Raw genomic sequence first — 25,017 nt, 5'->3', positions numbered from 1 at the left:
TAAAAGTTTTGGAAGAGCTGAAGGAGTACATTGCCGACCGTATCAACGTCCTCCGTGATTCCTCTATGCCTTATAATTATTGGGTAACCAAGCAGGACACGTGGCAAGAGCTGACTCTCTACGCCTTGGCGGTCCTGGACTGCCCTGCAGCTAGCGTTTTGTCAGAGCAGCTTTTTAATGCCGCAGGGGGCATTATAACTGATAGGTGCATCCGCCTGTCAAATGCTGAAAATGCTGATAGGCTGACTATTATAAAAATGAACAAGGGCTGAATTGGGCCAGACTTCTCAACACCACCAGATGAAAACAGTGGAACATAAGTCAAATCCAGTGGCTTTTTTTTGGGAATGTCTATTCTAATGCACCTCTTCACACCCAGACATGGGTATGCGCTTCCTGATTTTGTCTATTATCTGTTGTCCTCCTTCTCCTTCTCCTCATCCTCCACAACCATATCATCAGGGTGAATGTGGTGCAACACCCACATAATTTTTTTTATAAAGGTGTTTGTGATGCCTGTAAGAAATTTTTGTAGAGACCTACCTCTAACCATTCTGCATGTTATACAGTATGTTCTGTTCACGTATATACCTCAGGGGTAAATGTTTTTCAGCCACTTAGTGCATGGGCATTACCAGTATAGAAGTGTTCTTTGTATGCCTCATCCATTTTCTGTAATTAGTAGAATTATGCGCTTTTCCAAATAGCTCTATCTTAGTCTCATCTGTCCATAAGATGGTTACCCAGATGGATTTTGGCACACTCACATACATTTTGGCAAGCTGCAGTCTAGCTTTTTATGTACTGTATCTGTGTCAGCAGTGAGGTCCTCCTGGGTCACCTGCCATAGCATTTCATTTCATTCAAATATTGATGGATAGTTTGTGCTGACACTGACACAACCTGAGCCTGCAGGACAGCTTGAATTTCTTTGGAACTTGATTGAGGCTGCTTATTCACCATCCAAACTATCCAGCGTTGGAAGATTTCATACATTTTTCTCTGCCATCCATGTCCAGTGAGATTAGCTACAGTGCTATAGGTTGTAAACTTGATTATGTTGTGCACCATAGACAAAAGGAGCATCAAAATCTCTGGAAATTCATTTGTAACTTTGAGATTGTTGATATTGTTCAACAATTTTGGCTCTCAAGTCCTGAGATAGTCCTTTTCTACTCATGTTTTCTATGCTTTGTGTAACTCACACAGAAGCACAATGCAAAGACTGAGTCAATGTCTCCCTTTTTTATCTGGATTCAGGTGTGATTTTCATATTGCCCACACCTGTCACTTGCCACAGGTGAGTTTGAATGAGCATCACATGCTTGAAACAAAGTTGTTTAACCACAATTTTGTAAAGATGGCAACAATTTTGTCCAGCCCATTTTTGGTGTTTTGTGTAAAATGATGTCCAATTTGCCATTTTTTTATGTTGTTAGATAATAGACACAAAGGAAATAAATGTGTATAACAAAACAAGTATAATTGCAATAATTTTCTGGGAGAAATACCTCATTTTCTGGAACAATTTCAAGGGTGCTAACACTTTCAGTCATAACTGTATATACAGTGCAGTATAGACATATATATTTGTTAAATATTTCAGCTTACAGTTAGTATATAGAGGTTTCCGGAATGGCCTTCCTTTGGCAAATATAATTTCTTCAATAATTATATTAAAAGCAGATATAGGAAACATTGTTGTTGTTAAGAAGTTCTGTGAGAATCCTTGTTCTCTCACTGTATCATTCACTGTGTTAGTGTTTAATGGAAGACATGCACTGTGGATGAGAATAGCAGCGATTATGATAGTGCTGTGTTGTAACATGACTTTATTAACCTTATCTAAGACTGTTTCCTGCATTACAGTATTAATGGGGTGGTTCACTACTTGGATAACCCCTTCTCATTCCAGATGTTTTGTCCATTTAAAACAAAAACACCTATACTCACCTCTGTTGACGGTGCTATTACGACGCTATCGGCACATTCCTTGGGCTCACTTGAGATTGTTGCGTCACGTAAGCCCTGCGGCCAATCAATGTCCCAATCTTTGGACAAATCAAACAACAAGAGGAAGTCAGAAAGCAACCACAGCCATGGCTTACTGTTGATATTGAATAAGTCTGATAGTAGGGACAGTTATGTCAGCACTGACTGGGTGCAGTGTTCACATGACGTAACAACCTCGGGAACGTGAGTGCCGGCACCATTGGAACAGGACCAGCACCACCACTGGAGGTAAGTATAAGTGTTTTTATTTTAACAGGGCCTTAGATGAGGGATGGGAAGGGGTTTCCCAAGTAGTTGACAACTTCTTTAATATATGCCAGCTGCTGAAACCCAGAATAGGAATTATGCATAAAAATGTACAGTATTTATTGAACATAAGAGTACTTTCCAGTTGACAAATCAGATGTGTCCAACGTAACATTTTTAAGGCTTTTATACTATACACCTGAAGACAGCAAAAGATGGATGGCGGTCCTTTTCATTATAGTCTATGGTAGATAGTTACATAAATAGCCAATCCGACAGAACTAGGTTATTATCATTACTGTCATAAGCTTTTAACATCATGAAGCGCGGCTGCATCTCCAATGCAATGGGAAAAGCGGCTGCACAGAATTAGCAGACAGGGATCAAAAGACCTATTATGTACAGTACAGACCAAAAGTTTGGACACACCTTCTCATTTAAATTTTTCTGTATTTTCATGACTATGAAAATTGTACATTCACACTGAAGGCATCAAAACTATGAATTAACACATGTGGAATTATATACTTAACAAAAAAGTGTGAAGCAACTGAAAATATGTCTTATATTCTAGGTTCTTCAAAGTAGCCACCTTTTGCTTTGATGACTGCTTTGCACACTCTTGGCATTCTCTTGATGAGCTTCAAGAGGTAGTCACCCGAAATGGTTTTCACTTCACAGGTGTGCCCTGTCAGGTTTAATAAGTGGGATTTCTTGCCTTATAAATGGGGTTGGGACCATCAGTTGTGCAGTCTGGTGGAATTTGTATTATGGCAAGAAAAAAGCAGCTAAGTAAAGAAAAACGAGTGGCCATCATTACTTTAAGAAATGAAGGTCAGTCAGTGCGAAAAATTGGGAAACCTTTGAAAGTGTCCCCAAGTGCAGTTGCAAAACCATCAAGCGCTACAAAGAAACTGGCTCACATGAGGACCGCCCCAGGAAAGGAAGACCAAGAGTCACCTCTGCTTCTGAGGATAAGTTTATCTGAGTCACCAGCCTCAGAAATCGCAGGTTAACAGCAGCTCAGATTAGAGACCAGGTCAATGCCACACAGAGTTCTAGCAGCAGACACATCTCTTAAACAACTGTTAAGAGGATACTTTGTCCAGCAGGCTGTCAGGAGGGCGGTTGCAGAGAACTTTATTATAATGGAACACAACCGACCCCGGGGTCCTCGATGCAGCCTGGAGGACTGCTGCCGAACACTTTCCGGGTGGAAAGTAAAGCAACCAACTTAAATGGTAAACCCTTCCGTGTTTCTGCACACAGGAATGGGTATAGCGGTTTGCTCTATTTCCGTTAGCAGCACGAGAGATAGGCGGAGAAAAACTATCTGTAGTCCTGTTACATCACAGGGACTACAGTGGCGGCGCTAGGATGCGTGTGTGACTACGCCGAAGGGTACACGTGCCTCCAGCCGGCGTGATACCAGACTGAAGGGTACAACTCCACGTGGCTGACAGGCGATAGCCGTGGATAGGACGTCTGCAGGCTGCTTGGGGTGTTAGGCGACCCCTTTGGCAGAGCCAGACTGCTAGACAAAACTACCTGCCTCTATGGAACTAGCCTGCCTGACAGAAACTACGTGGATCACAGTCGTCCACACACAGCAACACTTGCTCAATGATCAGAGCGGCCCGCCATGTTTGTGGGTGGGCCTTTTAAAGACTAAGCCCTGCCCATCGACGCGCCATTGGTGACGCCACCCGTGGACCAATCAGGCGGTGCCAGGTCACAGAGTCAGGTGGGTGCCAAACCACCAATCATGATCCGCCAGGTCACGGGCATGCTCAGTGCGGCGAATCCTGGACTTAGACTCATGTTTAACATTGCTAGGTACCAATACATGGGAGACAATCTGTACGTCTTGTGGACCAGCTAGGCGTTGGGGCTGACGACGATGCTGAGCAGCATCAACCCTGGCTGGACTGAAATGGGAGTCCACAGAAAGTCCTGGAACCATTTTGAATCCAGCCACAGACTGACGCCTAACACAGGCCTTCATGGTAAAATAGCTGCTAGGAAACCACTGCTAAGGACAGGCAACAAGCAGAAGAGACTTGTTTGGGCTAAAGAACACAAGAATTGGACATTAGACCAGTGGAAATCTGTGCTTTGGTCTGAAGAGTCAAAATTTGAGATCTTTGGTTCCAACCACCATGTCTTTGTGCGAAGCAGAAAAGGTGAACGGTTGGACTCTACATGCCTGGTTCCCGCCGCAAAGCGTGGGGGTGCTTTGTTGGTGACACTGTTGGGGATTTATTCAAAATTGAAGGCATACTGAACCAACATGGCTACCACAGCATCTTGCAGTGGCATGCTATTCCATCCAGTTTGCGTTTAGTTGGACCATCATTTATTTTTCAACAGGACAATGACCCCAAACACACCTCCAGGCTGTGTAAGGGCTATTTGACCAAGAGGGAGAGTGATGGGGTGCTATGCCAGATGACCTGGCCTCCACAGTCACCAGACCTGAACTCAATCGAGATGGTTTGGGGTGAGCTGGACCGCAGAGTGAAGGCAAAAGGGCCAACAAGTGCTAAGCATCTGTGACACCCCAGGGGTCTGGTTGCCACAGTGATAGAGATATTATGTCTGAGAGCAGGTGGGAGGTCCTTTGGTCAGGGATCCTGTGCATGCCACACCTCCTGCCCAGTCTTGGGAGGGGAAGAACTTCCCCTATATAAACCCGGGGCTGAAGCAGGGTTAGCAGTCAAGGAGAGTAGAGACAAGAAACAGCAGAAGCAATACTACTACGAGTCAGGGGCTGGCAGCTGCAGAGCTCGCCCTGACTGAGAAGCTTTCTTACCGGACCCGGCGTCCGAGGCTGTGGGGACTAACTCTTACCCAGCAGTAGAAGCCGACCGGCAGGGGATTTCAGGTCCTCAGGCCCAGAAACCCGAAGGCACGGTCACACGCGTGGGACCAGCACCGCCATCGTGGAGCGGAAGCCATTAGAAGGCCCCGAGTCACCGGCCATACGGGTGAGCACCACACGGTACACTCAGGGACGTGGGCTACTTATATCCGCTTCTAGCAAGGTAGCCAGAAGAGTACAGTCAGTTTGGGAGGCCTACAACTCCGCCTGGCCAGGGGAGATCCCATCTGCTCAAGGACTGACCAGGCCCCATTCACTAGCAAGTACTCCGGGAGGGTCTATCGTTGTTACCAGTAAAGACCCTGAATTACACCGCACCGTCTCTGAGTGGTTCCTGCTACCCCCATCATCCACATCTGCTGCCCTGAGGCCATACCCCTCCCATTGGGGGTTATACCATCTACGCTGCACCATCCATCCACCGGCCTCAGCGGACTGTCCTGCAGCGGCAGCTCCATAGCTGCATTCAACGGGTGGCGTAGTCGTCCTACATCTACCGCTGTTACATCGCCGCTCAGTTTGACTCCCTGGGCACGGACCGGGTCACCGCCACGAGACTACAACCCTCAAGAGATCCGGCTCCGGGTAAGCTCCCGCGTGCGCAACGCAGCGCGACACAGGCCCAGGGGCGCGTCAACTTTGGCGTAGTCGGCAGGATTTCATGCCCGCAACCACCGGGTACTGCGTGCCTGAAAAAGAGACTTTTCAAACTTACCTGTGGTGAAGATTCCCGCCATCCGGCGCCATCTTCAGCCTTCTTCCCGCCATCGGTGAAGTTTCCCGCCATCCGGCGCCATCTTCTGCCTTCTTTCCGCCATCCGTGGAGTTTTCCCGCCATTGGACGCCATCTTGAGGACGCCGCGCGGGAAGAAGAGGGGCGTGGACTCCGAAAGCGCGCGAGAACTGAAGCCCCGCCTCACGTGCGGACGTTGCGTAAGGTCCTGGAAGGAGCCCAGCAGACGCCGACGTCACAGGAGCGCGACGGAAGGTCCTCAACCCTGACGATCCACTGCGGAGCCGCGGCCTACGGAACAGGATCATCGCAAGGTAGGCCACGGTCCACTAGGGGGGAGGAAGATGTCGGATACGGAGGACAGCTTCACTGCCTCAACCCCCGCCAGCGCTACCGCTGCTGCAGTTATGCCCTTCACCATGCCCTATATCCCAGGAGCAGCTTGGCTACCCCAGTACTCAGGGGAGTCACATACCCTGCATGACTTTAGAGAAAAGCTGGATAGCCTCTTCCAGGTGTACCCCCTCACAGAAGAGCAAAAAGTGAGCATCCTGGTGGCCCAACTAACCGGGGCAGCCAAAAGGGAAGTAAAATCCTGGCCACCTGGGAGGAAGACTGTCGCAGGGATACTAACCCGGCTGAAGGACACCTTTGATACCCGCACCTCAGCCGAGATTAAGCTTAGATTCTACGGGTGCAAGCAGCGAGCGCATGAGAGTATAAGGGACTATGCACTAAACCTACAAGAGGCCCTGAGGGCCATTAAGCAGACCGACCCTGATGGAGTGGGAAACGAGGACAGGCTGTTGACCGAACAGTTTATAGAGGGACTGTATTGTAATACCCACCGAACCCAGTTGCGGGCAATGGCCTTACAGGATCCCCATCTGGGCTTTGCACAGTTCAAGGACAGAGCCATCCGGGTGCTCCGAGAACCGGCACCGGGTGGCGTTGTGACCCACAAGCGCCCTGCTATCACTTACCACCAGGAGGCGGCGTCCTTGTCGGCAGGGCCTGTGGGAGCTGATGCGCAGGCTTTGGACAATGACCCGGCTCCAGACCTACACCATCAGGTCCAAGAGCTAGTTAAGAGCGTTGCTGCGCTAACCCGAACTGTGCAGTCTTTACAGGCTTCCACCCCAGGGAAGATCCAGCTGGCATCCGGACCGGAGGACATCCCGTGGCGTCGACCAAGGAGGACCCCACCGGCCAGAGGAAGACCCAGTGACCGATACAGCGAGGACGGACGACCCATCTGCCGCCGCTGCAATCAACCTGGACATATGGCAAGGTACTGTTCTTTAAACGGGCACAACCTGGGGTAGAGGGCCAACCCCCAGGAAAAAGATCACCAGGCCCATCGAACTGGCGCGACAGATATGTGGGAGGACGTCCAGTCTTGCCTGTGGTACTGGATGGCATTCCCATGAGTGCCCTACTGGACACCGGGTCACAGGTCACCACCATCCCGTACGTGCTCTTTAAGCAGTACTGGAATGACTCGGATATTACCCGCTACCCTGACGACGACTTGAGTATCATCGCCAGCAATGGCCAGCCCGTGCCACAGATCGGATTTAAAGAGGTGACCATCAAAATCGGTAGAGTCGAACTGGCAGCACAGGGACTGATCATTGTAGATATTGACAAACATGAGAGTCACCCAAAAATAACTCTAGGAACTAATGTAATTGAAAATTGTCTTGCAGAGGTGATTTTCCTTTTACAGCAGGTTGCCAAGAACGCCAGCTCCGGCGAGCAGCGGGTGCTCCAGAAAGAGATCCGGGCACTGATGCGACGACAACAGGTGGAACTCTCCGGCGGTGAGATTGGTAGCGTAAGAATGTGTGACCCTTTTCCTATTGCCATGCCCCCAAAAAGTGAAATGATGATTTGGTGCCGGGCAGCTATTGGTCTGAGAGGTAGAGATTACCAGGCAATGGTAGAACCAGTTTACTCGGACAGTAGGCTCACCATTTTGACAGCACGGGGGGTGGTTGATGTACGCCATGGGAGGGTGCCCGTTCGCATAATAAATATCGGGGAGAGGGAAGTGTACCTGCCCCGGTATGCCACGCTAGCCAAATTATATACCATTAACCAAAATTCTATACAATCTGTGGAAACCTTGCCTCCATCTCACCCGGAGGAAGGTAACGGCTCTAAGAAAAACATGGAGGACTGGTGTCAGCAACTACATCTGGGTACTGACTCCACTCCCGCACACCAGAAACAAGGAGTCTATCGGGTGGTTCAGGAGTACGAGAGAGTGTTCAGTAAACACCCGTTAGACTTCGGGCGAGTCAAGGGGGTAGAACACCACATCCCCACGGGAGACCATCCTCCTATAAAAGAGAGGTATCGACCCGTACCCCCTGCCCACTACCAACACGCCAAGGGGATGCTTAGAGACATGAAGGAGGCTGGGGTGATCAGGGATAGCTGTAGCCCCTGGGCAGCTCCACTAGTCTTAGTCCGAAAGAAAGACAACACCATGAGGATGTGTGTAGATTACCGGAAAATCAATCGTATCACACACAAGGATGCGTACCCCTTACCAAGGATAGAGGAGTCATTGGCTGCTTTAAGATCTGCTAACTTCTTCTCTACCTTGGATCTCACTAGCGGGTACTGGCAGGTTCCTGTAGCAGAGGCGGACCGGGAGAAGACCGCATTCACCACCCCGATGGGACTTAGCGAATTCACCTGCATGCCGTTCGGACTCTGCAACGCACCGGGAACCTTCCAACGACTAATGGAGTGTTGTCTGGGCCACAGAAACTTCGAGACGGTCCTGTTGTACCTGGACGATGTCATCGTATATTCCAAGACGTATGAGGACCACCTGAAACACCTGGCGGAAGTGTTCGAAGCTCTGGCAAGTTACGGCCTAAAGGTGAAACCCTCCAAGTGTCACCTCCTGAAACCAAAGGTACAGTACCTGGGACACGTGGTGAGCGCTGACGGAGTGGCTCCCGACCCTGATAAGATCACCGCAATTAAGGAATGGCCAAGCCCCTCCAGCGTAAAAGAAGTGCGGCAGTTCCTCGGGTTGGTAGGCTACTACCGAAGGTTTATTCCCGGTTTCACCAAAAAGGCAGCACCTATGCAGGACCTCCTGATAGGCCAGTCCCGGAAGGCCAAGAACCAGAAGCCGCCTTTCAAATGGGAGGAGCTGGAAGAAGAGTCCTTCCGCCAGCTGAAGATGGCCCTCACGGGGGACGAAATCCTGGCGTACCCGGATTATAGCCAGCCCTTTATCCTCTACACCGACGCCAGTAACATCGGGCTAGGAGCCGTACTGTCCCAGATCCAGCAGGGGAAGGAACGAGTAATTGCCTACGCCAGCCGAAAACTGCGACCCACCGAAAGGAACCCCGAGAATTACAGCTCATTTAAGTTAGAGTTCCTGGCCGTAGTATGGGCAGTCACCGAGCGCTTTAAGCATTACCTCGCTTCTTCCCGGTTCACCGTGTACACGGATAACAACCCGTTGACACACCTGGACACGGCAAGACTCGGTGCCCTGGAGCAGAGGTGGATGGCCCGTCTGTCCAACTACGAGTTCACAATCAAATACCGGGCAGGACGCTCCAATACCAACGCGGACGCCCTGTCCAGGATGCCCAACCTGCCGGACGGAGGAGAAGATCCGGAGGGACTGCAAGAAGTTGAACTCCCTGCATTCCACCGTCATGGGACTATCCAGTATTCCCACCGGGTAAGGAGTAAGCAGGCTGCTACGTTGAACCCCTTACCCCACTACAACTGGGCGGAAACGCAAGACAGCGACCCTGCCGTCCGACTGGTGAAGGAGATGCTGACTCGGCCGGAGGCTCGCCTTGAACCAGACGCTCCGGAGGAAGCCAAACAACCATGGGCAGAGAAGAGTCGACTGTTCCTTTACAAAGGGAAGTTGTGCCGCAGAATGGTTAACTTCCGGACGCATGAATTACTCTGGCAAGTAGTGGTGCCACGAAGAGACGCAGCCATGGTGATGGAGGCATACCACGACGGAGCTGGACACTTCGGGTGGAAGAAGCTGGAGTTCCTGCTGCGCGAGCGGTTCCACTGGGTAGGCATGAGGGGAACCATCGAGAAGTGGTGCAGAGACTGTGGCCCGTGCAACCTGAGAAGGAAGGACCGTGCCAGCCAGAAGACTCCCCTGCAGTCCATCGTCACCCGGCAACCGTTGGAACTGGTAGCCTTGGATCATGTAAAACTGACCCCAAGCAGAAGTGGCTACGTCTACGCGTTAACCATCGTGGATCATTACTCCCGGTTTCTGGTTGTCATCCCCGTCAAGGACTTAACGGCTCAAACAGCAGCTAGAGCCTTCCAGCAGCACTTTTGCCGTCCACACGGGTACCCGGACCAAGTGCTGACGGACCAGGGACCTGCCTTTGAAGCGGAGGTCTTCCAGGAATTCTGCAATCTGTATGGCTGCCGGAAGATAAGGACGACACCCTACCATCTGCAAACTAATGGACTTTGTGAGAAAATGAACCAGGTGGTAATGGATCTTCTAAAAACGTTGCCCCTGGAAGAACGCAGTCTGTGGCCTGAGAAGTTGCCCGATCTGGTGGACCTATACAACCACATCCCGGTAGGTTCCACCAACTGTACCCCGGCTTACCTAATGAGGGCAAGACCTGGTAAGTTACCTGTTGACCTGGAAATGGGAGTCCTGACACCCGAGGACACTTCACCAGAAACAGACTGGGACACAGAGAGGCAGCAGCAGTACCGGAGAGTACAGGAGAGCGTGGAGCGAAGTCTCTGTCAGGCTAGGGAAAGACAAGAGAAAACTTACAACCAGTATGCTCCCGCTGTTCCCCTGGTACCCGGAGAGCAGGTCTTGAAGAGGAAGAGACGGCTCCACAAGTTGGATGACCAGTGGGAGAAGGACCCGTACACCGTACTGCCCTCAAGCCACGAGAACCCGAAGGTTTGTACCATCAGTAAAGACGGAGGGGAAACCACAGCCATTGTATCCCGGGACCACCTGAAGAAGTGTCCCGAACAACTGAGGAACCCTGAAGAGGAACAAGAAGACCATCGACCCGTAGAGGAAAGGGAAGATATGGTTAGTACTGTGCTCGGGGACTTCCCTCGGTCTTGGACTCAAGTCAATGGTGCAGTTGTGGTACCTGTACTCACCTTCCTCCAACCAGCATCCCAAGCACCTACGGAGCAACAGGTAGAGCTGGAAGAACAGCCGGTCCAGGAGGCAGAAGACTCCACACAAGCAGAACAGGGGGATCAACCCTCTGCTTATAGTGAGCCTGCCGTACCCCTAGTGAGACAAAGAGCCGGTAGACAGCTGCCCAGTTTACCCTTGACAGCTCCTACACCCTGTAGTTCAGGGCCAGACAGTCAGGTCCACTAGGGCCACTAGAGGCCAGTTACCCGCACGCTGGAGGATTTGAAGTGTATAAATTGTTTTATTTATGTTTATCTGTGTATTGTTGCTTGTGTATAATTTTGTGTTTCCAGTTATTTTTAGGAATCCTTGGTGGATTTACCGGGAATCCTTGTACATAGTTGGAGCGTAACCCAGGATGGACTAGAGACTGTTAAGGACTCGGGGTAGGACAGACCCCTACCTGGTTACGTCTCCCTGTTTTGGTGAAATGGACACCTTGCTTTCTTCAAAGACTGCACCCGGTTACGGACATGCCGTGACCACCTTTATGTGTTTCTTTATTGCATTGTTATTGTTATATCTTGTTATGTTTTTCTAAAATATGTTTAGTCCCGGAGTACTAAATTTCACTAGGGGGGAATGTGACACCCCAGGGGTCTGGTTGCCACAGTGATAGAGATATTATGTCTGAGAGCAGGTGGGAGGTCCTTTGGTCAGGGATCCTGTGCATGCCACACCTCCTGCCCAGTCTTGGGAGGGGAAGAACTTCCCCTATATAAACCCGGGGCTGAAGCAGGGTTAGCAGTCAAGGAGAGTAGAGACAAGAAACAGCAGAAGCAATACTACTACGAGTCAGGGGCTGGCAGCTGCAGAGCTCGCCCTGACTGAGAAGCTTTCTTACCGGACCCGGCGTCCGAGGCTGTGGGGACTAACTCTTACCCAGCAGTAGAAGCTGACCGGCAGGGGATTTCAGGTCCTCAGGCCCAGAAACCCGAAGGCACGGTCACACGCGTGGGACCAGCACCGCCATCGTGGAGCGGAAGCCATTAGAAGGCCCCGAGTCACCGGCCATACGGGTGAGCACCACACGGTACACTCAGGGACGTGGGCTACTTATATCCGCTTCTAGCAAGGTAGCCAGAAGAGTACAGTCAGTTTGGGAGGCCTACAACTCCGCCTGGCCAGGGGAGATCCCATCTGCTCAAGGACTGACCAGGCCCCATTCACTAGCAAGTACTCCGGGAGGGTCTATCGTTGTTACCAGTAAAGACCCTGAATTACACCGCACCGTCTCTGAGTGGTTCCTGCTACCCCCATCATCCACATCTGCTGCCCTGAGGCCATACCCCTCCCGTTGGGGGTTATACCATCTACGCTGCACCATCCATCCACCGGCCTCAGCGGACTGTCCTGCAGCGGCAGCTCCATAGCTGCATTCAACGGGTGGCGTAGTCGTCCTACATCTACCGCTGTTACATCGCCGCTCAGTTTGACTCCCTGGGCACGGACCGGGTCACCGCCACGAGACTACAACCCTCAAGAGATCCGGCTCCGGGTAAGCTCCCGCGTGCGCAACGCAGCGCGACACAGGCCCAGGGGCGCGTCACATCTCCGGGAACTCCTTCAAGATTGTTGGAAGACCATTTCCAGTGACTACCTCTTGAAGCTCATCAAGAGAATGCCAAGAGTGTGCAAAGCAGTCATCAAAGCAAAATGTGGCTACTTTGAAGAATCTAGAATATAAGACATATTTTCAGTTGTTTCCCACTTTTTTGCTAAGTATATAATTCCACATGTGTTAATTCATAGTTTTGATGCCTTCAGTTTGAATGTACAATTTTCAAAGTCATGAAAATACAGAAAAATCTTTAAATAAGAAGGTGTGTCAAACTTTTGGTCTGTACTGTATGTACATCCTTATTCCACAAATGTGCGCAACTAGAAAAACCTTTAAAAACTTTTTTTATTTGAATTTTTTAAGTAATTGAGAATCATTCTTTTCAACAGTAAGCAAAGGCTATAATTACAACCTATGCTCATGCGACCAATAACATGAACACCATATGTTGGTCTAATAAAATAAGATCGGGTTTTAATTGCCATGTTAATGTAACTGGTGGAGTAGGAGGCACAGGCACAGATTACAGCCATCAGAGAAGAAAGATGGAGAGAGAATGTTTTACTCAGAATATCTACTGAACTCTTAACGTGCAGATCAACAAGGAGGTATATCAGAGCAAGAAGATCTTGAAAATAAATGAACAACGTAGAAATAAGGTAATCTAAAAACACATATACTATTTAGAAAAATTATTTTATTGACAAAGGTGTACATGCTCCTTTTAATTCTCTCAAATTTCTTTGTAATATGTAAACATAATTTGCAAATGACTTAACCCTTTCTGCACTAGGGCGGGAATTAACCTTCTAAAAAGAAGGAGTCCACATTTGTGGAACAGACTCGGGAGCTGAGCTCACTCCACACATAGTTGATGCCCGATATATTACACAGCTGACATCAATCTCTAACAGCCACAGCTTAAGCTTTGTTCCATATGTGGCAGTTAACCATGTAACTGTCACTGTCAATCTCTGACAGCAGCTTTTAAATTTGAGCATGCCGGTGTTCGTGTACACCTTGTCCCATTAACCTCCAGCAACATGATCACGGGGTAGTAGATGGTTTATTATAACAATCTGTGGTCTTCTGAAGATGCTCATCATTGTAATTGTGGTGCTCATGAGACCTAGGCTGAACTTCATAAGAGACAAAAATTTCAACTATAAATTGCATCACTGTGGTATTGTAGTATATACTGCAGTTTAAGTGATAATGATGAAATAATCACAGATGCAAGGTCCCTTCACTTCATCTTCCTAAGAAAATGTAATAATAAGAAATTAGAGCTTCATATGTGCACAAAAATGGTATACCTGAAAACCTCGGTTCCCATCCATTGTTTTTTTGTGCAAAAAACTCCAGAGTTGGCCTGTTGCTGGTGGAAAGGGGAATAGGCGTGTTGGGAAGGGGAAAAAACGTTGTGTCCGTGGGGTAGGTGTTAAAGCAACAGTAACATCTGCAGAAGAAAGACCATCTTCCAGCCAAACTAAAATGTCTTCTTCTTTTAGCGGACAATGTGATAAGATCCCTTTCTTACGGCCACGCCAATCACTACAAATTCCAGATGAGGCACAAAAACAGCAGGTGCTTCAACGGATATCAAGTGCTCCTTTAAGTGGGCTCTCCTCCACCTCAACTTCAACATCACAAATACTCCAGTCCTCAGAGGTGTCACCCCAATCGCACTTGCTTCCTCACAGCTCCCAAGTCTCCAGCTGCCCGTCTGAGTATGAGGTAGAACAGATGGTTGAGTCTGCAGAGATGTTTACTCATACTATAGCCTGGGAATCAGAGGTCGGTTCCAGAGCTTCTGTGAATCCAGATGAGGAAATGATCTGCACTGATGCCCAGAATCTTTATGAGTCGGATCCAGGACCCGACGCAGAAGGTTCTGACCATAATGTAGACCGTCATTCCCAAACTGTAACTCCTGTTGGTGGAGACAATGAGGAAGACGATGATGAGACTCAAATACCTGATTGGAGCGAGAACTTTAGTTTTTTGTCAAGGTAGGAACAGGTTGGCTCTGAGGACGACGGGTGTGATAACACACAGGGTGATGATGATGAGGTTGGAGATCCCACTTACTGTCAACCCACAGTCAGCCAAGAGATGAGGTCAGCAGAGGAGGTGGAGGAGAATGCTAGTGACGACGATGTCAGGTTGCGCCTTCCTGGACAGAGACATAGTACTGGAAGCACGTCAACAACTGCATCCTAAAACACAACTCTGCCTCTCACCACAAGTCGTGGTGGCTCTTCAGGTTGCATGGGTGCTAAGCCTTGCATAGCCTGGGCATTTTTTCAGATCGATAAAGATGACCCAACTCGTGTTATCTGTAACATTTGTCAGCAAAAGCTAAGTAGAGGCCAAAAAATACATAGTTTGAGTACTTCATGCATGAACCGGCACATGGACATGAAGCATAAGTTGCAGTGGGAATCTCACTGTGCTACAATGCGGCCTAGCCGGCCGGGCCAACCACCGTCTGCCACATGTTGTGCAACCGTGGCCTCTTCATCCTCTGTAACTGGGGGGACAGCAGTCACACTTGTTTTGGGACGCAGACTTGCCACCTCTTTACCCGCAACAGCCAGCGTGATTGGCAGTTCATCATTTTCTTTGGAGGTGGTAACACCAGCTGGTGTTGAACGCTGTCCGACATCGATAGCACCACCTTTGGATGAAGGCAACCTAACATGTCCGCCTGCATCTTCCTCACAGACCGGCAGTTTGCCGGGGACACCCTTCTCAACCACGTCTAAGCACAATAGCCAGCCCTCGGTCCCTCAGATGTGGACAAGTAAAAGACCATTTCCTCCTAGCCATGAGAAAGCTAAGAGGTTGAATTTCACCATCTGCAAGCTCTTGGCTACAGAAATGCTGCCTTTCTGCCTGGTGGCACAGAGGATTTTCGAGACCTTATGTCCGTCGCAGTGCCACAGTACCAGATGCCCAGTTGGCACTACTTCTCAAAGAAAGGTGTGCCTGCGCTCCACCAGCATGTCGCACACAACATCACCGCTTCTTTGAGAAACTCTGTTTGTGACAGGGTGCATTTCACCACAGACACTTGGACGAGTAGGCATGGACAGGGGCGTTACATGTCGCTGACTGGGCACTGGGTAACTATGGTGACAGCAGGACAAGGGGCTGCTGTCCAAGTCTTGCCGTCCCCACGAGTTGTGTGTCAATCCTCTTTATCTCAAAGGTCCTCCACTGCTTCTGCCTCCTCAACCTCCTCTCGGTCCTCCACCTACACCCAAAGCCTGTCTGGTCATGCCACAAGCTTTCTAACTGCGCAGAAGGGATCCTGCACACCTCATTACTATGCTGGCAGTAGAGCTCAACGTCATCAGGTGGTTTTTACTTTGAAATGTCTGGGAAATGTGAGTCACACAGCTGAGGAGTTGTGGTCAGCTCTGGAGAACCAATTTCATGAATGGTTGTCTCCACTGGACCTGAAACCAGGGAAGGCCGTGTGCGACAATGCTGCAAACCTGGGTGCGGCCCTTCGCCGGGGCAATGTCACACACGTGCCTTGTATGGCTCACGTGTTGAACCTGGTTGTCCAGCAATTTTTAGCCCACTATCCCGGACTAGATGGCCTTCTGCAGAGGGCACGGTCGCTGTGTGCTCACTTCCGCCGTTCGCATACCACAGCTCAGCGACTTACATCTCTACAGAAGTCGTTGGGCCTGCCACTTCACCGGCTAAAATGCGATGTGCCTATCCAGTGGAATTCAACTCTGCACATGTTGCAGCGACTGTGGCAGCACCGACAAGCCCTGGTGTAATACGTTCTGACGTATAGCCTGGGCCAACGAGATCCAGAGGTGGGGCAAATCACGCTGGAGGAGTGGTCTCAGATCAGGGACCTATGCAGCCTTCTGCACAATTTTGAAATGGCGACGAAGATGTTTAGTGCTGACGATGCCATTATCAGCATGACTATGCCGGTGATTTACATGCTGGAGCACATGTTAAACAGAATTCGGAGTCAGGTGGTGGCACAAGAGGAGGTGGAGGAAGTAGAGGAGGTGGAGTTGTATGCGGAAGGGCTAACATCTGCAAGGTCCAGGCGGTCGGCAGCACCAAGGCGGCAGGCATGTGAGGGTGGGGGAGATGGTTTTACCCGGGCGCATGGTAGCAGTCAAACTATTGAGGAAGGTGCAGGAGCCCAGGAAGAAGTGGAGGACGAACTGATGGAAGACTCATCGGATGAGGGAGACCTTGATCACATTTCTGTTGAGCGAGGTTGGGGGGAGAGGACAGAGGAAGGAAGCATGATTGTTACCTCGCCACCAACACAACAGGGACTTGGTGCTCCTGGATGCGCAAGACACATGAGTGCCTTCTTGCTGCACTACCTGCAACATGACCCTCGAATTGTGAGAATTAGAAATAATCCTGACTACTGGGTTGCCACACTGTTAGATCCCCGGTACAAAAGTAAATTTGCAGAAATTATTCCTGCCATAGAAAGGGATGCACGCATGCAGGAGTATCAGCAGAGACTGTTGCAGAATCTTACATGTGCTTTTCCACAAAACACCAGTGGTGCACGTAGTGAATCTCACAGTTCCAACTTGCCAACCGTGGGACCGTCGAGTGTTCAGCACTCAAACTGTAACAGAAACACAGTATCTGATGGTAACATCAATTTTGCGGAATCATTTCACCACTTTTTCAGCCCATCCTTTGCAAGGCCACAGGAGACAGGAAGTCTGACACAAAGTCAACGCCTAGAGACAATGGTACAGGAGTATCTCCAAGTAAACATTGAAGCAATGACTGTGTCACTGGACCCTTGCTCTTTTTGGGCTTCCAATCTGGATAAATGGCCGGAGCTCGCCACTTACACCTTGGAGATCTTGTCATGCCCCGCAGCCAGCGTTCTGTCTGAACGTGTGTTCAGCGCTGCTGGTGGTGTGCTGACAGATTAGCGCACGCGGCTCTCCACTGATAATGTAGACAGACTCACGTTCATAAAGATGAACAAATCATGGATCCGAAATGACTTTTCTACCCCTGTGTTATCCTGGGGAGAGTAAAAGCTTGATGATTGGTTAAATTCACCTCACCAACCGTTTTAAGCTTTCAAATTGCTATTCTTGTTTATCTGTATCTTGGCTGGAAAATAATTTGGGCTTTGCAGCAGTGTGCAGTACTGATTCTATTAGGCCATCTATACTAAACTCCACCATATTTAAAATTACTAATCATGTTTATCTGTATCTTGGCTGATAAATAATTTGTGCTTTTGTAGCAGTGTGCAGTACTGATTCTATTAGGCCATCTATACTAAGCTCCACCAGATGTAAAATTACTAATCATGTTTATCTGTATCTTGGCTGGAAAATAATTTGGGCTTTGTAGCAGTGTGCAGTACTGATTCTATTAGGCCATCTATTCTAAGCTCCACCAGATTTAAAATTACTAATCATGTTTATCTGTATCTTGGCTGGAAAATAATTTGGGCTTTGTAGCAGTGTACAGTACTGATTCTATTAGGCCATCTATACTAAGCTCCACCAGATTTAAAATTACTAATCATGTTTATTTGTATCTTGGCTTGAAAATAATTTGGGCTTTGTAGCAGTGTGCAGTACTGATTCTATTAGGCCATTTATACTAAGCTCCACCAGATTTAAAATTAATAATAATTTTTAGCTGCATCTAGCCCGGAAAATAATTTTGGGGCTCCGAGATGCGGAAGACACATAAGTGCATTCTTGCTGCACTACCTGCAACATGCCCCTGAGATTGTCAGAATTCGAAGTAATCCTGACTACTGGGTTGCCACACTCTTAGATCCCCCAAACTTTTCGATCAACCTTTTCATTTTAATAAAGACCAAAAAAATGGTCATTTTTGAAATTATAAGCATTAGCAGGTTATTAGAAACTGAAATCAAACAGTTTTCAACTTAAAACTTTATTCTAGGTGATGTTACATTTGCACATAGGACCCCTTGTTCGAAAGGAGCTTCTGAACTCTCTCGTTCATTGAATTTGTCAGGTTTTGGATGGTTTCTGCTTCAATTGTTTTGCATGAGGACAGAATACCCTCCCAGAGCTGTTGCTTAGGTGTGAACTGCCTCCCGCCATCATAGACACTCCTTTTGATGATGCTCCAGAGGTTCTGAATGGGGTAGAGGTCAGGGGAGCATGGGGGTCACACCATAAGTTTGTCCCCTTTTATGCCCATATCAGCCAGAGATGCAGATGTGTTATGTGCAGCATGAGATGGTGCATTATCATGCATGAAAATGATCTTGCTGTGGAATACACGGTTCTTCTTCTTGAACCATGGCAGGAAGTGCTGTTTGAGAAACTCTACATACATTATGGAGTTCATCTTTACCCCTTCAGGGATCCTAAAGGGGCCAACAATCTCTCTCCCCATGATTCCAGCCCAAAACATTACTCCACCTCCTCCTTGTTGGCGCTGTAGCCGTGTTTGCGTGGGGTGTCCATCAACCAGCCATCCTCCACTCCATCCATCTGGACCATCAAGCGTTGCACGGCACTCATCCGTGAACAAAACAGTTTTGAAGTCAGTCTTCATGTATTGTTTGGCCCACTGGAGCCGTTTCTGCTTGTGTGCAGTGGATAGAGGAGGTCGACAGGATGGCATACGCACAGCTGAAAACCGCTGAAGGACCCTACATCTTGTTGTTCGGGGGACGTTGGAGGCACCAGCAGCTTCAAAAATTTGTCTGCTGCTATGACAAGGCTTTTTGCCGCTGCTCTTTTAACCTGACGTAATTGCCTGTAGGAAAGAGTCCTCAATTTGCCCTTATCAGCACGCACACATGTGTACTGTGAATCAGCTACATACTTCTTGATTGCCAAGACACTTCATCCTGATCATCGCACAATGTTGATTGTAGTCATGCCTTGACCTAAACACTCCACAATTTGTTGCTTCTCAGCAGCCGACACATCCTTTTTCTTTTCCATTTTGGCAGAAAATGTATGCTGCTTAATAATGTGGGACAGCCTTCTTAAGTAGTCTTGCCTTTCATTGGACACACCTGCCAAACTAATTAGCACAGGTGTCTGCAATTGCATTACAGTGATATAAAGAGCCCTGACACACATCACCATCAATGAGTTTAACTGACAAACAAACAAATTCTTCCCTTATCACTCCTAAACACTTTTTGCATAATAATTTGGAACACAGTGTACATGTGCTTTTCCACAAAACACCAGTGGTTCACGTAGTGAATCTTACAGTTCTAACTTGCCAACAGTGGTCTGTATGGAGTTGTTCAATAAAGGGCCCAAAATTAAGATAACATAGACGGGAGAGGTCTCTATGAATAGGAATTCCTAAGTATTTGATACCCTGTGAGGGCCAGGCAAAGGGAAAGTTGGACTGGATGGAATCCTGTATGGATTTGGGGAGGGAGATATCGAGGGCCTCAGACTTCGCTGCATTGATTTTAAAATTTGACCATGTAACAAAGTGATCTATTTCAGCCATAACAGCAGGGATGGATATATGTGATTGAGTGATATATACTAGGACATCATCAGCAAATAGTGAGCACTTGTACTTGGTGCCTCCCACCTCAATCCACCTAATATTGGGGTTATGTCTAATTGATGAGAGCAGGTGCTCCATCACTAGGATGTATAAGAGAGGGGACAGAGGACATCCCTGCCTTGTCCCATTGGTGATTATGAAAGGTGATGAAAATGTTCTGACGCGCCCCCTGGGCCTTGGGACACCCAGAGCCGGACCCTTTTTGGTGGATGCTGGTGGTTGTAGTCTCCGTGGCGGCGACCCGGTTCCGTGGCTCAGGGCGGTCAAACCAGTGGCGGAACTATTTATGTGGTTTTGATGTTTAAATGTCCGACTATGCCACCCGTGGATTGCGGTCAGAGTGAACCGCCGCTGCAGGGCAGACCGCAGAGGCTTGTGTTGTGGGTGCAGCAGAGCGTAGCATAACTCCCCACGGGAGGAGTATAGCCTCAGGGCAGTGTATGCAGAGGATGGGGGTGATGGTGCAGGGCAGCAGCAGTAACGACACGGAGTCAGTGATGCCGTCCAGGGCCTTTACTCACAGTTCTTATTATCCAGACCACTTCTGCAGGTAACGGTTGCCCACGTCGTACTGTGCTCACCAGGTGAGGGGCTCAGACAACTCCCAGATAACTTTGGAGCGCTTCACAGGACCTCCTTTGTGTGTCCTTTGTCTGGCCTTTCTTACCAACCCTTCTGTCCGGCTGCCTCGGGCCTCCTCTTGGTAAACTTGGCGCCAGTTTCCCTGACCCTATGTGGTGCCTTCCTAGCGGGTGTAGCGAGGGGCTGAGCCACATAAAATGCACAGCCTCCGGTTTCTAGCTGAGGGTCGTTTCCCGCCTCCACTAGTTTCAGGGACCGGTTTCTCCTTTGGCCTGACCCCTCCACGCAGGTGGATTCGGGCCTGCAGTGGCGACTCGCCCGTGCGCACCCCTGGGATCCCTTCATTCCTCGTTCCTGGAGCCTTCTCCGCTCCTCTTCCTTCCTTCTCCCTCTTCCAGGCCTGGGCCTCTGTTACTAGGCCCGCCTCCGGAGCAGAGCTCATGCAGAGCCCCTGCTCCCTGTCACTTCTCCTCAGACTTCTCTGCACTGAACTAAGATGGTGCCCACCTTTTATACTCCCTTCTCAATGCACCCAGGAACTGCTTCCTCCCTGCTCCTGCACTACAGGGTTCCCCTTCCTCAGTGTTCCCTCCCCCCACTCCAGCCAGGGACAGGGACTGTCGTGTCTATCTCAGGGGCATATTGGTCGCCCTGCCCCACGGCAATGTGGTGTAATGCATGCAGGTGTTAGGTCCTGATCCAAACTCCATCCTTACCTGAGAGTGAGATATCAGGGTGCTACAGTTCCATTTATCTTCAGCCTAGGTGACGTATTGCGATACAGGGCCGTGATTTTGGCTATAAAAGGGTCCCCTAGACCCCTACCCCAAGCTTTTTAGGAGAATAATATAGGAGAATAATATATGGCGTGCCAGGAGACTCTATGGAATGCTTTCTCAGGATCCAACGAGAGTATCTAATTACAAATTTTTAACTGCGTCTAGCCCAGGAAATACTTTGTGCCTAGTAGCAGTGTCTGCTAGTCAGTGGATTATCCCGGCGGTTAAGCAAGCTACACCACCTGTAGTTTGGACACTTACTTTTTTCAAAGGAAATGTTTCGGGACTACAGGATACTCAGTGAAGAGCATCAGGAGGCACCCCAAGGCATAGGGGCTGGGACTGGCGGTAGGAAGCCTTGCCATGGACAGCCAAGCTCGATCCTTATAAAAGCTTTTTAACTGCAGCAGCTTTAGTGGACGCTACTGGAGCTGGAATTACGCGGCTGCTGGGATGAGACTTGCCCTCCAATAGATCCTTGTTAAAGGATTTAAAGTGTATTCCTTCAAATTAGAGAGACAATTTAAATTAAAAAGCTTAGAGCTGCCTCCACCACAGGGGGGCTCGCTCGACCCACCAGCGGACAGGCACCAGTATTGGGAGAGGGGGGCTGGCCGTCAGGGTCCACCGCGGCTCTGGCACAAACCCGGCGACACGGAGGTGGCACGGGCAGGAACGGACTGGCCGTGTCGGCTTCTCACTTTTTGGATTTTAGAAGGGCATGACATGCCTATATCTGTGTCTCCCCCTCCTTTTACTCCTCCTCTTTTCTTTTCGCATGACTATATGTACTTGTCACTTTTCCATGTGTTAGTTATGCCTTCTGAGCAGTTTGTCAGTTTTTGGACACCTTTGAAGGTGTTTTCTATGTGTTTCTATGTGTTTTTGTTTGCCTGCCGTTGGTTTTAACGGTGTTCGAAGGTGTTCGACGAACAGTTCGACGAACCGAACTCGAACACTACGGGGGTGGCTCAACACTAGTTATAGCACTTGGAAGAAGGTGAGTAAAAACCAACAGTGCAAAAATAAAAAATGTCCTTGTTCTAAAAGGGTTAATACTATAATGATATAACAATCATCACTTTTGTATATTCAATACCACTCCATTACACACACAAAAACTTGTAAAAATATGAACTGAACTAATCATTGTACATTGCTGACCAAGTGTCTATTCTTGCTCCAGTGAACAAATTTACCTGAAGACATCAGTTTCATTGTACCATGGCTCCTGCTGAAGCAAACAGAAAGCTGTGGTTTGGACAATCAAAGAAAACATAAAGTGCATGAAAATGGAGAGTAATAAAGGAGGAGAGAGAAGCTGTCCCGAGGGTCTGTAAGGAGCCAACTTTGGGGCTGGATGGTTTAAACTCACTAGAAAAAAAGAGACAAATACTTTTTGTAAACTCATAAAAAACTGACATAAATATGCTAATAATATGTGTCCAAAATAGCAGCGAAATCTGTGAGAACAATTAGATAAATTTTAAAAATATACTGACTAGTCAAGGTAACTGCGATGTTGATAGCCACATCTTGCATGAGATAATGATAATTTCCAAGAAATGTACTTTTCTGAAAAGAAAAAAAAAGATTCATACGTTATTCCCTAACATTTTGCTATTTTGATTAAGTTTAGGTTTCCTTTGTATGGGTTTTGATGGTTTCTTAATATTAAAGGGGTTGTCCGGGTCTCGGGTACAAGTCTGCATTTACTCTATGTGACTGCAGACTTGTGAATCCTCACAGCACACAGTGTGTGTGCTGTCAGGATTTTCTGATGCCAGGAGCAGGCAGGTGTGTGACTGCAATTATATGATTTGCATACATGTGGTCATGTGCCGACTAGATGTACGCTGGCCTCACTCAATACAAATGAAATGTGCAAAGCTGAATACATCTAGTTGGAATGTAGCCGGAGTGTGCAAACTGCATACCTGTGGTCACACCCTTGTTGAAATGCTGATGTAGTCATTTTTTGCCCAGTAAAAGTTAGTCAGTAGCAGACAAGATTAATTATTGGGACTAGCGCAGGATGGGAGGAGTTATATAGGCACTAGCTGAGTCAGATTTTCTGTTATGACTCAGATAAGGCTCAGCATTTAGTAGTGGAAGACCTAAGTGTGGCGCCCCAGAGGGTTCAGTCGCCACAGAGGTACTGCACCTCACCCAGAGGTGTGGTATCTCCTTCTCTCAGGTAAGGAGGGAGTGCTGCCTGGAACCTCAACACCCACATTCAACACTACACTACTCCAGGCCGGCTGGAAGGGCAAGATGCACTGTGTTTCCTTCTGAGCCCTGTCCCTGGCTGGAGTGGAGGGAACCAAAGGAAGAGGGAACCAGTAGTGGGTGTGGATGGAGGAAGTAGAGTAGGGGAGCACCATAGTAGGAGGTATATATAAATGGAAGCCATCTTAGGGTGGCAGAGAGCAGTCAGTGAAGAAGTGAGCTCACCTCCACAAGTGGGGCCTAGTGATAGAGGTCCAGGAGGGGAGCAGAGGAGGAAGGCTCCGTTCTATAGAAGGGATCCCAGGGGGTACAGCGAGTGCAGGACAGAACCCGTACGCCCCGAATCTGCCAGGTGTCAGAGGGATCAGGCCACAAGAAGGGGACCGGCCCCTGGACCAGCCGTGTTACTCCAGGTCTCGGCTGGAAAAACCGGAGGCTTCTGACTTTTATGGTGCAGTTGCCACAGCCTCGTCATAGTCACCGCGAGGGTCAAGTAGATCCAGGAACTTCAGATTGGCCAGCGCGACTTCAGAGTACCCGATCGGGACTGTGTGTGGGGAAGCGCAGGGCAGGAGGGAGAAGACCCAGCGTGAGAATTCGGTCTAGTAAGGAACATAAGGAAAGCGGGGTTCCGTCAAGCACTCCTGATCAATCTGAGGAAGAGCTGAACCCCCGGTCTGGTGAACACAGCGCGACGTGGGAGGCTGACACCCGTACAGTGTACCTGTGGAACTTACATAAGAACTGTGAGTAAAAACTCGGATGACTGCACTGCACTGCCTCCGTCAATTATTTCAGCTGCGCCAAGTCCCATCATCACTACCCACCATCAAACTCTACACTGCCCTGAGGCCCGCTCCACCTGTGGGGAGCTGTTCCATCTTAGCTGCCCTATCAACTGCCTCAGTGGTCTGCAGCAGCACTAGTACAAATTACCAGAAACCACAGGTGGCGTCACGATTAGTGTTGAGCGATACCTTCCGATATCAGGAAATATCGGATCGGATTGGATCGGGCCGATACCCAAAAAGTATCGGATATCGCCGATTCCGATACCGGAAACCAATGCAAGTCAATGGGACACAAATATCGGAATGAAAATAAACCCTTTCTTTCCTTGTAGGTTAATTCTACATGAACGAAAACAACGAACAATAATGTAGAATGTATTGGGGGAGGTGGTTGCCCCAATCGATGGGAACAATGCTCACAGTGAAACATGAAAAGCCG

General features: G+C 48.8%; 1 protein-coding gene across 4 annotated transcripts in view; it reads right to left on the bottom strand.

Annotated features, from left to right (window-relative positions):
* Window positions 1–25,017, bottom strand: part of LOC141259330 (probable cation-transporting ATPase 13A4) — a 1,218,891-nt gene that overhangs the window by 99,603 nt on the left and 1,094,271 nt on the right. For all 4 annotated transcript variants that reach the window (XM_073675148.1, XM_073675147.1, XM_073675149.1 and 1 more), the window contains exons 25-27: window positions 23,061–23,133; window positions 22,758–22,932; window positions 1,612–1,781 (exon numbers count right to left, since the gene is read on the bottom strand). In XM_073675148.1, coding sequence (XP_073531249.1) covers window positions 1,612–1,781; window positions 22,758–22,932; window positions 23,061–23,133 — 418 coding nt within the window. The remainder of the gene's footprint in view (window positions 1–1,611; window positions 1,782–22,757; window positions 22,933–23,060; window positions 23,134–25,017) is intronic.

The sequence above is a fragment of the Phyllobates terribilis genome, unplaced genomic scaffold (genome assembly GCF_046119375.1).
Source record: "Phyllobates terribilis strain yellow unplaced genomic scaffold, ASM4611937v1 Scaffold_3__8_contigs__length_932513732, whole genome shotgun sequence".
Lineage (NCBI taxonomy): Eukaryota > Metazoa > Chordata > Amphibia > Anura > Dendrobatidae > Phyllobates > Phyllobates terribilis.
Note: the sequence above shows the minus strand (reverse complement) of the source record. Positions and strands in the feature narration are given on the sequence as shown.